The sequence below is a fragment of the Scardinius erythrophthalmus genome (assembly GCF_964197995.2).
Source record: "Scardinius erythrophthalmus genome assembly, chromosome: 21".
Classification (NCBI taxonomy): Eukaryota; Metazoa; Chordata; class Actinopteri; order Cypriniformes; family Leuciscidae; genus Scardinius; species Scardinius erythrophthalmus.
This window is the reverse complement of record NC_138241.1, coordinates 16,120,213-16,135,450: the sequence shown is the minus strand read 5'-3', so window position 1 is coordinate 16,135,450 and position 15,238 is coordinate 16,120,213. Positions and strand designations below refer to the sequence as shown.

The window sequence follows — 15,238 nt, the reverse complement described above, 5'->3', positions numbered from 1 at the left end:
TCTTATGTCACAACACAAACTACCTTGTAACCAATCACGTCACGAGGGGGGCGGGCTTAAGCATATCATTAACTATTCTATAGCCAGGTTATCCCTGTATATTTTTTCTGTAAGTGAAATGAAATAAAACGGGAAAATAGTTTGTGTAACATTTGCAACACATTATTAGCTGTTTGATAACATAGTCAAGCCAAAGTCTAATAATATCAATTACCGTTATGTATTGTTATCCAACGTTGTAAAGAGCAATTCATGAAACACATTAACCATTCTGATATATTGACTTGTAGAGGAGCCTGTATGAGTGAGTGGAGGCGGGGCTCATTTGCATTTTCATGAATCTGCTTCTACTAAATTAATTTAATGTGCCATTTGGGTGATCAAAGATGAGTTTTAATGGATACAATTATTGACTACAGGGGGACTTTAATATTTTTTGTGTAAACGGTGATACCTTTTAAGATTCTTTGATGACTAAAAAAGATTTTAAAAAGCCTTTATATGAAATATATTTGTGTTAATATATTTTTTTGTAACAATGTAAAAGTCTTTTCTGTCCCTTTTGATCAATTAATGCCTAGTATTCATTTATTTTAAATAGAAACATCTTACTGACCCCAAACTTTTGAACGATAGTGTATTTATTTGTTAGATGCTTACAGTGTATTCATTCAGGTTATAAATTTTGTGTTCCTTGAAATATATCCCGCAAGCTTGCCATTGCAAGTGCTTGCTCTTTGGTAAAACTTTTCTTTTCTTTTGTACTACTAAAGTTCTAAATATTATTAGTTCTAATATATTAAAATGTTGAACAGTGCAATTCTTTGTCTTCTGCATCTCATCACTCTCCTTTTTCAATCTGTCATTTTTTCTTTGAATTTTAGAATGAATTTTTGATAATTAATAATAATAACATATACAGTAGTGCTTTTCTTGACACTCAAGGCATTTTACACATTTGGAGGAAGAAATCTCCTCAACCACCACCAATATACCAAAAATCAATATATTGACTGATAGCTACAGTACTACATGAATAATTTGACTTCAATGTTGAATTAAAACATAATTTTTATTTTAGCTCTTTGCTAGTACAATCCATTAATTTAGAAAGGCATGCGTGAATATTTAAAAACTGAAAGCAAAACTGGAAAATGTATTCATACCAAGTAATTAAATTAACTTCTAACAAGTCTTCTCACGATTCTATAACTGCACTGACGTGTTCAAATCTTGCGCAAGGCGCGCGCGGTTTCCTCCAGAGCTTCACGTGGTTCACTGGGAGGAGGGATCTTCAGGTCAGTGGGCTCCACTCCCCAGATCTCAGTGGCGTAGTCTGTAATGGTGCGGTCGCTCGAAAACTTTCCAGAGGCCGCAATGTTCTTAATTACCACCCGAGTCCACTCTCTCGGATCCTGTAGACACAGACGGAGAAATATGGACCAGTTTAAGTCCATGGTCACTTTGACCTGGTGCTACATAGAAATTAGCTGTGTAATGATTCTTAAAGGTGGTATCAGTGATTTCAGGCCCAAAAATATTTTATCACATTCATCTAATCTTCCTTAACGATCCGCTAGCTGCCCGCCCCATAAGCATGCCGTCAAAAAAACGCGTCTCTGTAGGCAGCCTAGGCTCTGAGATCTGCACACAAAAACAAATGGTTTAGCCAAACACTCAAAACCAAAACAAATAGTGTTCCAACCAATCACCGACAGGGGGAGGGTGTTGTGAGGTTTTGACCCAGCTTTTTCTTCAGCTCTGACTTCGCGTGCAGCCGTGCACGAGCACAAAACCTCACAACACCCTCCCCCTGTCGGTGATTGGTTGGAACACTATTTGTTTTGGTTTTGAGTGTTTGGCTAAACCATTTGTTTTTGTGTGCAGATCTCAGAGCCTAGGCTGCCTACAGAGACGCGTTTTTTTGACGGCATGCTTGTGGGGCGGGCAGCTAGCGGATCGTTAGGAAAGATTAGATGAATGTGTAAAAATATTTTTGGGCCTGAAATCAATGATACCACCTTTAAATCAAAATTTCACTGAAAAAAAATAGCTTGGGGTTGGAAAATGATGAACTGAGTCCATATATAAAATAATGAGTAATGATAATAAAAGTTTACTCAATAATGACAATGTCATTAAATGAAATGAAATGTAGTGATAGTAAAAACTAAGCTTTTTGAAACTGAATCAACTGAATTAATAATATTTCAAAATGATTTACTGTTTCGAACATGCACAGACATTTTACTAAATGTTTTTCATGTTTCTATTAAATGTAAACTATAAATCATTAAATAACATTAAATATGAATAATTTGTGTTCTTTTGTTCATTTGTAATGTGTTTTTAGACAGGACTTGGGCTAATTAGGCTATTTTTTTACTGGCCCTTTTTATTACACATGCATTTTCATTCAAATTCATTAAATTAATTCAAACTGAACATACATTATAAAACTGACCCGAGGTCAGCTAAAACAGTCTCTTACAGTGGTTCTAAACTTAAAGGCCCCCCATCGTCCACAAAAACATTCAAAGGCCTCATAACTTTAATGAATTGTCCGTGATTTACTGGATTAGACACTGGTTCATGAGTTCAACAGATCAACACCCTCTAGCAGCGAACCATCACAATTCAAGAATTCAAAACCAATGTTCGAAACAGTGATGTAACAAAGCCTTGTTTGATTCCATTACGTGACCTGGCCAGTTTGATACGTGCTCCGAACCGCTGATTCAAAACAAAAGATGCTCAAAGGTTTTGAAGCTTCATTAAGCAGTGTTCAAAAGCCACCATAACTTATGAAATGAATGTTGAGCATTAAATGTATCTCTGACATGTGTGTTAGGCAGTAAATGTGTGTGATAATGTTCACCTTATACAGAGCGCTGACTTTCTCTTGACACTTGACGTAAGACTCGTAGTCTGCGAAAACCTTAAACCTGGAGAAAAAAATTCAAAGTGATGAGAGAGTAATGTAGGAATTTAAAAAAAGAAAGTGTGTGTCTGCATGTGCGTTTTACCGATCATGATAGAACAGCATGTTGATGATGTCGCTGAACATCTCAGGCTGTTTTGGTGAAAAATAGCCACTTTTAATCTGATTTATGGCCTGTTTCAGCTCCGGAAGATTCTCATAATATTGCAATGCATCATAGCTGCGCACACACACACACACACACACACACACACACACACACACACACACACAAAGGAATGGTTAATGTCTTCACACAAGCACAAAGATTGAATGACATTTACTCAGCATCCATTTCCATCGATTTAATCTTTCCGTCTCATCCTCTACCCTTCTTTATCCATCTCTGCTACATCTTCCACCCTCATGCCAAAGATGAAGAGGTTTTCTTCTCCGGCTTCTTCTGCCATTTCCACGTTGGCACCATCCATTGTGCCAATGGTCAGCGCCCCATTCAGCATGAACTTCATGTTTCCGGTTCCGGACGCCTCCGTCCCCGCGGTGGAGATCTGCTCTGACAGGTCTGTAGCTGGGATCACTGCACATAAAACACAGATGAACAGGAATTTATGCATTAATACACAGAAAATACCATACCCAGTTTAGTTGTTAAACCGTAGTTACCTTTCTCTGCCAGTGACACTCTGTAGTTCTCCAGGTAAATGACCTTCAGTTTATGGCCAATCACAGGATCGTTATTGACGACATCAGCGACAGTGGTGATCAACTTAATGATCATCTTTGCCATGTGATATCCAGGAGCAGCCTGCAGAAACAAACATAATGAAAATTGCCATTCAAAAGTGTTTTATTTCATTTTGAAATAACTTTTATTTAGCAAGGATGCACTAAATTGATCAAAAGTGATCATTTATAATGTTACAAAAGAATTATATTTCAAATAAATGCTGTTCTTTTGAACTTTTTATTTATCAAAAAATTCTTTAAATAATGTATTTTGGTTTTCCACAAAAATATTAAGCAGCACAACTGTTTTCACAGTTGCACCAAATCAGCATATCAGAATGATTTCTGAAGGATCATGTGACACTGACGACTGGAATAATGATGCTGAAAATTCAGCTTTACAAATCACAGGAATATTACATTTTAAAATATATTCAAATAGAAAACTATTCTAATAATATTTCACAATATTACTGTCACTTTTTGAATGGTAGTGTACATATTGCAGATCAGTGCATGTGAGTGTGTTTGGAAAAGGTTGTTTGTTTTACCTTGCCCCCGATAATCACAGTCCGTGGCACAAACGGTTTCGTGGGGCTCCTCTTGATTCCTGTGTGTGAAACAGTTGAAAAATTCTTCAATATCTTAGTCAAAGAGAGTAAATAATGGCAGAATTTCATTGTTTACTTCTACATGGGAGAACGCTTTTCGAAAAACATCCAAAAAAAAATACACTTTAGCTGTTAAAAAGTGCGCAAGTGTGTGTTTGTGTGTGTACATACGGTTGTACATGGTGATGACGTGGAGGCAATTGAGAAGTTGTCGTTTGTATTCATGTATTCTTTTCACATGGACGTCAAACATGGATGCGGGATTTACGTCCACGTTGTACTCCTTCTCTAAATACTGTGCAAACTTCAGCTTGTTATCCTACACACAGAAACATGTGAAAAAATTAACTGCAACTGACTTTGAATTGAAATTACCACATTTTAAGAATGATACCATTCATCTGAGTCAGTAATGCCCACAGAAAACCTCTAACATGGCGAACATTTACATAAAGACTGTCCAAAAAAAGTCCAAAACAGCTTGTCACTGGGGCAGAAAGAGTACATATCACTCTAAAGTACTAATATGCACTTTTTATGGGTAGCTAAGTGGCCCTAAAGGGTACTGTCCCAGTGATAAGCTGTTAAACTGTCCAACTTGGCCATAAAAATCTACATGGATAAGATTTACAAATGCATTGATATGAGAGGAGTGTGCGTTTTGACCTGTTTGACTTTGGCTACATCTCGGATGAAGGCGTCATCGTCAACCAGATCATTCAGCTTCTGCAGCTCAGTCAGATCTTTTACATACTCTTCCCCGATAGCCTACAAACGCACACACATATAAAAAAACATACGAAATGAATTGAATGGAAAAAATATGTTATAAAAAGAGAACAACATATGTGTATGTGTGTCGGACCTCTGCGATAAGATCGGCGAGTCCTGGATTGCAGAGGAGCAGCCAGCGTCGTGGCGTGATGCCGTTGGTTTTATTCTGAAATTTGTCTGGTTCCAGTTCACTGAAGTCTCGGAATCTATATCATTACATTTAAAATAATCAGCAATGGGATGTAGGATTGTGTGTTTGTGAGTGAGTGAGAAAGAGAAAGCCCTACACATCTCTTTTGATGATGTCTGAGTGGATCTCAGCAACTCCATTGACCTTGTGCGAGCCCACGATGCAGAGATGAGCCATGTTCACTCTCTTTCCCTCTCCCTCCTCGATCAGAGACATCCTGCGGATTCGATCCATATCATCTGGAAACAGAGATGCTACATGCTACACACACACACACAAACATACATACAGTACATAAACATTAATGCTAGGTTTACTTGTGTATGTGGGTTTTCAAAAATGGGCAGTCCTCTATTATTTGGAGTGTACTCACATCCAGGTGTGTTTGGTTGATCTTGTATATGATCTGCAGGTGTCGGGGTAAAAGCTTCTCCATCAGTTCGACTGGCCAACGCTCCAGAGCCTCAGGCAGAACCGTGTGGTTGGTGTATGCAAATGTTTTCTTGGTGATATTCCAGGCCTAGATTCTCACACAGAAGAACTCACTGAGTAATCATGTTGCCTTGACAAATGTTTTGGAATTGCACTCATGCTTATTTGCATTTATTTAGTAAATCTGCCCCAAAATGTCTAAATTTAACTCATCTTAGAGCTTTCAAGCCACTTCATCAAACTGAGCACAGTATTATAGCATCAGTTTCATTTTAGCATTATTTATACACTTGTAATATTTTGAAATAGCTTTTATTTTTATATTTTCAGCGTTCACTTTTACTTTGTTTTAGAAATTGTATTATGTGCTTGTGTCATTTTATCCATTCATTATTCTTAAACTTTATTTAAGCTAGTCAGTTATTCATTAATATCTATATTTTATTTAGTTTTATTTCAATTATGAAAAGAAAAGTTTTAGTTTTAGTGTTCTGACTTACTGTACTACATAATTTCTAACGTATTGGACTTCAGTTTGAGTTTTCTCAAAATTTGAACAATTAAAACACATGATAAACACATCTGTATGCATGTTGTATGGGCTGTCACAGTGTATCATAAATGTATGAATCTTACTGCATCCCAGTCCAGTTTCTCAATGTCCACAAATATCCTCATCAGCTCAGGTATGGCCATAGCAGGATGAGTATCATTTAGCTGGATGGCAACCTGAAACACAGACATGAAGAATCACACAAATGATGATATAAGCGACTGTCTTTAAAGCTACACTGTGTAGGATTTTCTCCCAACTAGCGGTGAAATTGTTTATGACTACCAACTGAATATTACTTTCTAGCCCTTCCCATTCCGAGGGCGTTTTAACTCCTACGGTGGCCGTATTATTTCAAATCTGCCGGCAGTCGCAAGTAATCTCCCCCTCGCATTCGTCACGGTGCCACTGAGTGTAAAAACGCGAAAGGCGAAGCTTGAATTTCCAGGTATGTCCCTCTTTGGCTAATGTATTTTCAAGATGGAGGCGCAACATGGCTTCCGCCATTTGAGCGACTCGCTCGTATGTATTCTAAATGGCAGATTCTACACTTACGAGAATACTTGATTAGTTGGTAGAAGTAATTACACATTAATGAGCACATATCATTTTGAAAGAACAAAGTGTTTTTTGCTAAGAATCAACTTAAAAAATTACACAGTGTAGCTTTAAAGGAGAACTTGGTAACTTTTTTAACTTAATAAAACTGTCTAGAAATCATTTGGATGGTTAAACAACCTGTTCTGGTGATATTGGTGACTTTCCCCGCTCCCCCCAGCGTTCCCAGGCGGAAAACCAACCTTGCAACTTGGGGACTACCGTCCCGGCAAGATAGAAATGGGAAGTCTTGTGAGAAGCGAGAACGAGAACGAGCGCATACACGAAATGCTTTACGGCAATTCGACATACACGCATGTATGATGTATTACCAGATTACCTACCTCGGTAGACAAAGCTCCACACGATACAGTTGGCTTGCTCCGATCAAAACAAACGCACATGAGCAGCGGTAGAGAGGGGGAGGAGGCCGCTGCAAGTGAGTTTTTTACGACCGTGTTGTGAAATATACGCCCCCCCACACAGTGTTAATTTTGACAGCAAATTCTGATTTAGTCTTAGTCTTAGTCTTTGGAATAACACACCATTTAGTTTTAGTCACATTTTAGTCATCTAAAATCTTTTAGTCTTAGTCTAGTTTTAGTCGACTAAATATCATAAGAGTTTTAGTCTTAGTCTAGTCTTAAGTCTTTTAGTCTTAGTCTAGTTTTGTTTTAGTAGAACAAATATTAGCAGATTTTAGTCGACTAAATCTAGTCGACAGTTGACCTGACTAAATGTTTCCATCAGTCTGTTATGGAATGGTATTAAGGTTTGAATATGCAATAGGGCCTACATACACAGATTTAACGGCTGTAATACAAAACATGTATTTTATTTTATTCTTAATGTCAAAAACACTGACTGTAGCTTTTTCACAAAAGATAATCTCACATCAGTGTTAATTTTGACAGCAAATTTTGATTTAAAATATAATGGGTTTAAATTGAAAATGCATTCATTTAGAATTTCTCTAAAATTTACAAACCCATATAGTCCCGGAGAAAACATTAACCTGCTAATATGAATGATTTTAAAGTTTGAACGTGCAATACAGATACAAATTTAACTACTGTAACTTAAAAAATGTCTTAAAATTAAATAAAACCACTTTTCCTAAACACAGTCTTCTTTTCAATGAATGATAGCCTATATGAATTCTTTATAACTTGCATACATCATTCTCTATTCTTTCAAACAGACATATTTATTTGTATGAATTAAATATAATTCATCCTTATTTAAAAGCTATTAACGAGCAGTGAATGCTTTTCTCTTTTTCTTTTGTTGCTTCATCAATATTAAGGACACAGACCGCATTAGGTTTATTACCCACTGTCACTTTAAGACATTGGATCATGTCAGTCCAATGACATGCGGATCCAATTGCACTGATGCACATATGATACATTCACAACTGTTTAAGACATAACCCACATTATTTACGTGAATACTCTCCAAAACGGACATTTAGACATAATGTTGTGTGTATTTGTCGATTCAGACACGAAAGAGAGCTCAATTCCATACTCGCGCGCTGTATAGGTGTCTGTGAATGGCTGCACGCTTCGGGTCGGGTGTGTGCGCACAGAAAACCGTACCGAATATATAGCTATTTTTTGCGTCGTCACTCTTATTCAGATCTACATGTCTGCTCTACTCATTCTCCCAGACGTTTACATGTTTTAACGTTTGATGAGACATGCCAACTCGTGTGCCGCTGGGAAGATCAGCACGTCACAGAACAAATGTGCGCATCTACCACAAATGCAGGACATCAGACCGGATCGCTTCCCGAATCGTCACTATCTAACATTTTCGTCTAGTTTTTATTCGTTGACGAAAATGTCAATAGATTTTCGTCATAGTTTTTGTCATTCAAAACTAGTTTTTATTTAGTTATCGTCTCGTTTTCGTCTTTGAAAAAATGTCGTTGACGAAAATAATGACGAAAATTATTCGTCAACGAAATTAACACTGCCCCCACAGCTGTAGGGGGAGCTCGTGGGGAAAACATGCGACAACAAAAGGGAAAATCAGCGAAGAAGTGACTAGAGTTCGCTAGAGTTGCCGAGTTCTCCTTTAAATTTCAATTAGTTCAAATGGTTGTGTGTAGTAAAGCTGACCTTATCAGGGAAGCTGTCAAATGACAACGGTCCAGAGCAGTTTCTCTTCGAGGTCTTAAAGCGGCGAATCACATCTTGTAAAGTTGCTGCCACTACGAAATATTCCTGCTTCAAACGCAGCTCCTTTCCCTCGAAAAACTACAACACACACAAATTGCAAAGTGTCAAAAAAATGTGAGATAAATTTCTGACCAGCTTAAACTGGATACAGTAAATGAAACCTAATTTACTGCAAACAATAATGAATGGAGTTTAAACACAGAAAAGCCATTTAAACCTCAATCTGCCTCAAAGAGGGTGAAATAAAACTTACATTGTCATTTGGATAAAGCACACGGGAAATGTTTTCTGCTAAGTTACGGTCCAAAACTGCCTGGATATAATCACCAACATTAACTGTAAAAAAAAATGATTACATATAAATTCCAATAACATTAAGTTCACGACCTATTGTGCTTCCATTTAAATGATAAAAATGAGGCTTGATTTTATGCATGCAAGCAGTTGAACACTTTTTATTCAAATCTATTTTTATATGCTACATTATATCTTGAAAAATTCTGAAGACCTTTGGAATAATATGCATTAACTGCATCATAATAAAACCAAAAAATAGGCTCAATTATGATTTTATATTGATTTTAGTAATAAAAGATTTTCAAGAGTTTGTCTTATAAGGAATTATAATAAAGTTTGTCTTATAAGGAATTATAATAAAAAAAAAAGTCAGATAAATTGGATTGGTGACCCATTGTGTGAATGACTCACAGTCTCGGAGATTGAAGTCGTTGGGAGCGCGTGCAGACCACAGGCGCATGGTGTTCACCGTATTATTCATGTAGCCGGGGATTGGCGTGTCGTACGGCATTGCCAGGACCACCTGCACCACAAACATGCATTACAAACCTGGCCAGAGTACCTTAAAGGAGAACTCCGGTCAATTTTAACATTGAGCTCATTTTTTTGTACATTTGGAGTGCTGTCAGTACAGAGAACAACGACAAAAATCGGTGTTGCCTACACCGAGTTATCCTCTTTTTAAAATTTGCACCCTGTTGACTTCAATGGGGCAAGTTTTAAACCTGCTTTTAGCCTCTTAACATCCTTGACGTGTCATTACAAGTGCACAGAAAATGTGAGTGATTCCTTCTGAGTGAACACGAGTGGTTCTGACTGCAGTAGATGTAAAAGATATGTATAAAAATGATGTTATTTAAGCCAGCGCAAATACCTGTTTACATCCTGTTTTCGGTTGAAGTCCAAAGTAATCGATTGCAGAGTTCACGCGCATAGGTTTAGTACCTATGATCACGCGCGTGAATTCGGCAATCGACTACTTTGGACTTCAACTGAAAACAGGATGCTGTGCACTTGTAATGACACATCAAGGATGTTAAGAGGCTAAAAGCAGGTTTAATACTTGCCCCATTGAAGTCAACAGGGTTCAAATTTTAAAAATAGAATAACTCGGTGTAGGCAACACCGATTTTTGTCGTTGTTCTCTGTATTGACAGCACTCCAAATGTACAAAAAAATGAGCTCAATGTTAAAATTGACCGGAGTTCTCCTTTAATGCTATCTTGTGGGTGTGTATGTTCTTGTATGCATGTAGCTGTTTTCAAACCTGTGTGTTAACCCATTTCGGCTCCTTTCCCTCCTCTTCCTCCACATGGCCATAGTAATGCACAGGCAGCATGAACTCAGGACGGGCCTTCTCCCAGGGGTTACCATACCTTAACCAATCATCCGCTTCCTCAACCTACAATGATACAGCGATGATGAAGACAACGCCAGTGTCAATATGCACTGGAGGACACAGTACTCAGATCTAGGTCAGGTTAAAGTTCAGGTGTGTGTGTATTTTTTTTACACAAACCCACCATATTCAATGTCCCTATGTAAATAAATTGAGCCACTGTTTCTTATCAACCTACTACTGCGTGCACAAGATCCTCATTGGTCCAGTATTGGTCCAGTATTATCAGCTTTGCGGCAAGCTCACATGCAACAGGCCAGTGACCACAAACGCAATGGACTTCTGGCCCATATACATTGATTTTTATGCAGACGCTGACCAACAAAAAATTTACTGCAAACTACACACAATTTTGTGTAAATGCAAAATGTATTTTTTAAAACAGAAACTTGACATAATTAGATTGAAAAAATATATATAGAAAATATAGAAGAAAATAACTAATAAAACTTATACTTGTTTAAATATACAGTATTTTAAAAATAAAATGTTATATTTTAGCATTTTTTTGTATTCTGGAATATATTTAAAAATTAATCAGAAGATATATAAAAATATTTGAGAAATTATAAATAACAAACATCAAAGTATATTTTTATTTAAATATATTTTTTGCTTTTTTATGTATTCTGAAATATTTGTAATAATATTTGATCAAATATATGAGAAAATATAAGTAACTAAAACGTATCAAAAATATATTAATTTAAATATATTTTGGCAATTTCTTGTATTCTAAAATATATTTAGAAATATATATATAAAACACAAAACAAATATAAGAGAAAATATTAATAACTAAAACTAAAAAAAATTATTGAAATATATTTTGCCAATGTCTTGTATTATAAAAATAGAATAATGTATTTTTGCCATATGGGTCAGAACTACTATAACAAACAGTACTAGGAAAGTATAAGAAACTTGTGTATGAGAACTTTTGTCTGCCAGCCATCAAATTCACCTGCCAGCCATCTTTGATTTTCTGGTTGAAGATTCCATACTCATATCGGATCCCATATCCATAAGCAGCCAGACCCAGTGTCGCCATGGAGTCGAGAAAACAAGCTGTGGATCGCTCACACACACACACACACACACACACACACACACACACACACACACACACACACACACAAACACACACACACACACAGAGTAAATATCACTATTAACTTAGATCATGTTATTATTATAGTGTGTGAGAGAGAGAGAGAGAGAGAGAGAGAGAGAGAGAGAGAGAGAGAGAGAGAGAGAGAGAGAGAGAGAGAGAGAGAGTGAGAGACCTGCTAATCTTCCCAGCCCTCCATTGCCTAATCCGGCATCTTCTTCCATCTCTTCAAGATCCTCCATATCCAACCCCAGCTAGAAGGAAAAAGAGAGGTTTACAGACAGCCAGACACACAGATGGATGGATGAGTGTTTTGTTTTCTCTCACCTGGTAGATTGCCTCATCACAGGAGTTCTGCAGACCCAGATTAATCATGGTGTTCTGGAGCGCTCTACCCATGTAGAACTCCAACGACAGGTAATATACACGCTGAAGCACATAGAAACACACACACACACACACACACATACACACACACACACAAATCAGTCTTTCTAGAGAAACTGCATTCTTGGATTATGCATTGGGTGCCCGTTTTGACATTAATTTCCATTACTTTTCTATACATTTCTAATTGTAATAATATATTTTAGCTAAAAGCTGTGCATAACTAGAAAAATATTTTTTTGTTTAAAAATTACTATAAAATTGTATTAATTTTTATGACTTTTAAAAAAATAAAATAAATAAAATAAAAAATTCCCTAATATGTCCAGGTTGGTCATGGCAGTTGGAACCCTGTTATTAATAATCACAAACAACTGGAACTAATACTTTATTTCCATCCATAAAACTTTAATACATGATGTTTTAAAGATTTGTGCACCTGTCTTGATTAACCTGACTGACAATTTAAACAACCTGCAAATCTTAATTAAAAATGTCCAACAACAACAAAAATATTCGAAAACAGATAAAAATCGCATTATCATTTTTCTTGTATTCCAAGGATGCACTGTTAACTTAATGCAAGTAAATATTTAAAAAATATATATAGCCTAGCCTATTTCAATAAGTTGGAATCAGTTTTAACTTTGGCAAAATGACAAATAGTCAGTCAAATTAGTCATTAATAATAGTCAAAGGTACCAAATGACTTTTTATGGGACTTTTTTCTTCTTCCTGACTCACCTTCGGGTCGGCCTCATAGTAGAACTGCTGTGTTCGGATCCAGCGACCCACCAGATGATCCCGCACCGTGTGCGCGAGCGCGAAATAATAATCCCGCGGCGTCGCGACGTTCCTGTCTTTGACCAGCGTGAAGTGCAGGTGTCGGTTGAAGCCCTTCTTGAGCTCCGCCACATTCTCCACACCGACAATCCCTCTAATGCTGATCTGCTTGCGTTTCTCCTGGTCCGTTAGAGGCGTCGCCATCCTGAAGATCACCGGTTACACCGAGCGCAGCGCACGGGGGTCACAATAAGCCCCACATTTTATAGTGGGAACAGAGGGAGGGACAGAAAGTTTCTCCCTCCCTCTCTCATTGAACTGTTTTTTTTTTAACCATGGCAAATATATTGCAGCAGTATTTGAATCAATGACGTGACGTCCATACACGGTTCATATAAAAAAAAGTAAGGCTTTTTTTTTTTTTTTTTTTTTTTACGCAATTTAATTAATAGCTAAAATCCATTAAATTGAATTGGATAATCATTACGTATTTTAATTGAACAATCCTTAACCGGTAATTCAATTGAAATAAGTAAGGATTAGCCCAGGCTATTCAGTTCAATATCATGAAATTTTACCATTAACCAAATTGCGTAAATCTAAAAAAAAAGGCAAATAATAGGCATATAACAAATATTAACCATTTATTAAACCACATTACTACTCTGATTAAATACATTACCATTAATCAAAAAATTGTCCATAGCAAATTTGCACACATTTTGCACAAACTATTTTCGCAGGGAAATGACAGACAGCTTTTTATTGCACCTAATCCAGTTTATTGAGCATATAACTTTACAGATAACAATTAAGACACAATAATAATAATAATAATAATAATAATAATACATTTCTTATAATGGGATTAATTTATTAAAAAATACAATTTACAATGGGTGAAATTTTCCTGTCACGCACCCAAACATTCGGTTGTTTGTTGAGCATAAACTGCTCAACAAACAGATAAAGTACAGCACCTGCCCCATTTTTTAACCCCACCAGTGGGATTTTAAATATTTTTTAAAATGCAAAAGTACATCCTTTATGGTAAACTTATAGCCAATGCTTCAAGCAGCTACACTGTATGCTGTCTTGTTTAAATTTCTCTCTTTGCAGCTCTATTGTTTTATATTGCAATATTTTCTCACATTGAACAAAAGCAGCACCAGTTATTTGTTTAGCATTTGCGTTTAGCTTGTGCACATTTGAGGCAGCAAAGGAGAAATAAAACAGGGAGAGAGAGAAACAAAAGTGTATTCATTCTCATCTCTCCATAATACGTTATGCAAGGCTGTGGAAATGCCAGTGTGTTTGTGTGCATGTGTTTGTGTCCCAATTAGTGTTTTCTATTCTGTTCAACAAACAGAAATCCATTACGTCCTCACTGACACACATTCAGCTCATTCTGGCGTTCTCTAATACATCCCAAATGTATATGTTTGCTCATCGACTGTGAATGTGGAGAGAAGGTTAGAAATATCTCATTTTGATCGAGGTGTAATAGAGTTCAGGTTTAGGGATCGGGTTTGGTCAGGGTTTATAGTTTGAGTTCCAGGATAGGGTGTAATATATATATATAAGATTAACTGAGGCATAATATGCGCAATGAGGCTGTAATATAAGATATTGTACTCTAGTTTCTGTCCCCATCTGCAGTTAAAATTCCCTTTATATGCAACAGAACGTTTCTATATAATGTAAAATGCATCCTCTAAGGTCTAACACATCAGTAACTTATTTCTAAGCTTAACTTGACACAGAGGATTTTATCATGAAACAACACTCTGTTAAGGTCCAGTAAGCTTGGAGTTCACATCCATGAGCACCTTTTCCATAAAAACAACAATGACAACATCAATAATGATAATAATAATAATAATATCTAGAAAAAGAGTAAGAAAGAGAGAAAAATGATTCAAGAATTCCAATAATTTACCTCACATACATCAGGGTCAGAGTTAAGGTTAGGGTTAAGTTGACCCTAACAGGTCCATTTACATTTCTGATCTCTCAGACCTTGTTAAAACGTATTAACGACTGTCAACAGCAAATCCCCTGCCAAGTACTCACAGCTGAATCCATGTGCACTTGTCTGTGCGTGTGTGTCTGTATATGAATGTGTATCAGTCGAGGACTCTTCAGCAGACGGAGCCTGCAGCTTCAGACTCTCCAGGTGTATAAAAATCAGGAATAGGCAGCCCAGAATGAAGAGTCACCTATCAAAAGAAATACACACAAAAATAATCAA

The 15,238-nt window shown here is 36.6% G+C and overlaps 2 protein-coding genes across 3 annotated transcripts in view; both read right to left on the bottom strand.

The window, feature by feature from the left end:
• Nucleotides 1–1,055: 1,055 nt before the first annotated feature.
• Nucleotides 1,056–13,224, bottom strand: pygl (phosphorylase, glycogen, liver). Its single transcript, XM_081350843.1, has 20 exons — nucleotides 12,949–13,224; nucleotides 12,145–12,246; nucleotides 11,993–12,071; nucleotides 11,671–11,774; nucleotides 10,575–10,709; nucleotides 9,719–9,830; nucleotides 9,264–9,346; nucleotides 8,951–9,088; nucleotides 6,311–6,403; nucleotides 5,616–5,762; nucleotides 5,340–5,503; nucleotides 5,144–5,258; nucleotides 4,945–5,046; nucleotides 4,450–4,597; nucleotides 4,219–4,277; nucleotides 3,605–3,746; nucleotides 3,311–3,518; nucleotides 3,027–3,161; nucleotides 2,879–2,945; nucleotides 1,056–1,415 (listed from the first exon to the last, which is right to left on the bottom strand). Exons 1-20 carry the CDS (start codon nucleotides 13,189–13,191, stop codon nucleotides 1,227–1,229), a joined length of 2,565 nt encoding a protein of 854 aa, XP_081206969.1. The 5' UTR covers nucleotides 13,192–13,224; the 3' UTR covers nucleotides 1,056–1,226.
• Nucleotides 13,225–13,846: 622 nt separating this feature from the next.
• The window catches only part of trim9 (tripartite motif containing 9), a 31,917-nt gene continuing 30,525 nt past the window's right edge, over nucleotides 13,847–15,238 (bottom strand). Inside the window, exon 11 of one of the 2 annotated variants that reach the window (XM_081350526.1) lies at nucleotides 13,847–15,206. In XM_081350526.1, coding sequence (XP_081206652.1) covers nucleotides 15,129–15,206 — 78 coding nt within the window. In that variant the 3' untranslated portion in view covers nucleotides 13,847–15,128. The remainder of the gene's footprint in view (nucleotides 15,207–15,238) is intronic. The other variant, XM_081350527.1, reaches the window with a different exon arrangement.

What these genes read in the sequence shown, in the direction of transcription:
- pygl (XM_081350843.1), bottom strand. Translation starts at nt 13,191, where the DNA reads ATGGCGACGCCTCTAACGGACCAGGAGAAACGCAAGCAGATCAGCATT. An exon ending in TCAACCAAACACACCTGGAT is followed by an intron (nt 5,504 to 5,615) that starts GTGAGTACACTC and finishes GTGTGTGTGTAG; the next exon opens with CATGTAGCATCTCTGTTTCC. An exon ending in TCGCCGATCTTATCGCAGAG is followed by an intron (nt 5,047 to 5,143) that starts GTCCGACACACA and finishes GTGCGTTTGTAG; the next exon opens with GCTATCGGGGAAGAGTATGT.